Raw genomic sequence first — 1,519 nt, forward strand, 5'->3', positions numbered from 1 at the left:
TTCTTCTTCTTCTTCTTCTTCTTCTTCTTCTTCTTCTTCTTCTTCTTCTTCTTTCTATCTTGACATTGACGACACGTTTGGCGATGACGTTGACCACCAGAGTGAACGCAGAAGTGACAAAATAGCGGCCAGGTTCTGCTACGATCCGGACCCCCGAAGAGGGCGGGGAAGTACTGTTCAAGGGCACTGCTCACTTCTTGGGCCACCTGACAGATGACATAGATGACGGCATGGTCATGTGCGAGTGTGGTTGGTGGGTGCTCTGGTGTGGTTTTTGCCTTCTCTCCAATCAAACATCTATTGTATCTGTTTCTCGTCCTTCATTTCTTAAAGATGTATGTCACTCTCTACATCACCTCTAATCTTCGGTGTTTAAATGACATAACTGTATAGCAAGTGTCGCAAATCTCTGACTATAACAACAACAACAACAACAACAACAACAACAACAACAACAACAACAACAACAAAAACAACAACCAAAAAACGAACAAAAAACCGTGGTCACACTTTAATCGTGTGACTGGAAGAGATAGGCCAACGCGTTTTTCCTTCACTGCCAAGGTTGAACTGCGAGACCTCAGTAAATGTCAAGAGTTAGCGTGCACAGCAGAGTAGATAGTAGAAAATTGTCTGTGAGCTAATTTTTCGTGCTTTCTTGTCATTCAAACCGGAAGTTGGTGTTTTCTTTCTTTCTTTCTTTCTTTCTTACTCCTGCGCGCTGAACAGTAGTTCTCCAGAAACCATTTAATTTACGTGGTAAAAGATGGGGTTAAACACCACCGAGGTATCAGGATCTGTCTGTTATCTGTTATTGTATACTGCCAGTTCGTTGGCTCTCCCCCCCCACCTCCCTGTTGTTTTTAGAGGACTTACTTTTGTCTTATCAAACTGCATTCCCTCAGTCCCTGAGCGCTTATCCACTCCCTGCATTATGTTTGTAACCTTTTAACCTCTGCCTGACCTTATCGCTTTCCCTATGTGGGTGGCAATGTATTCATTCACTGCATTCGAGACCGCCTTCCCGAGGAGTCCTGCTTCTGCCCTGTCCTTGTTTCTGAGGGAATACACCCCTTTCTGACCTCTGCACACCTCTTGCGACTATCTTTCAAACCATTCGTCATCAGCAACCATGTTGTCAGCTGAGATAAAGGATCTGAATTGTGCACTCGAGTCATGTGTTTAACGGCTGTGGTTAGATAAGTGTTTGATAGTAAAACTGTGACATGTGTACTGTGCATGCGCTCACTGGGTGTTCCACCAGAGGGAAAAGCTGTTGTGCTTGTTATAACTATTTCAGAGGCAAATAAGATTGAGGTTCATCAACCGGTCAGTCAGTTGCGGGGAGCGAGGTGAAGAGAGGACAGGGAATGACTCTGACACATGTACAAAAAAAACCCAACCCAACACACACACATACTCAGGGGAAGGGGGAAGACAGAGGTTGATAATAGATAGATGGATAAACCGATATATTTATATACATACACACACACACACACACACACACACATATATA

The 1,519-nt window shown here is 44.0% G+C and overlaps 1 protein-coding gene across 1 annotated transcript in view; it reads right to left on the reverse strand.

Moving 5' to 3' along the window:
* LOC106011369 (ornithine decarboxylase) overlaps nt 1-1,519 on the reverse strand; it is a gene marked incomplete at its 3' end in the record, with an annotated part of 9,461 nt that overhangs the window by 4,646 nt on the left and 3,296 nt on the right. Inside the window, 2 exon segments of the mRNA XM_035968941.1 lie at nt 56-166; nt 168-206. Coding sequence (XP_035824834.1) covers nt 56-166; nt 168-206 — 150 coding nt within the window.

This window comes from Aplysia californica, unplaced genomic scaffold, assembly GCF_000002075.1.
Source record: "Aplysia californica isolate F4 #8 unplaced genomic scaffold, AplCal3.0 scaffold00098, whole genome shotgun sequence".
Taxonomy (NCBI): domain Eukaryota; kingdom Metazoa; phylum Mollusca; class Gastropoda; order Aplysiida; family Aplysiidae; genus Aplysia; species Aplysia californica.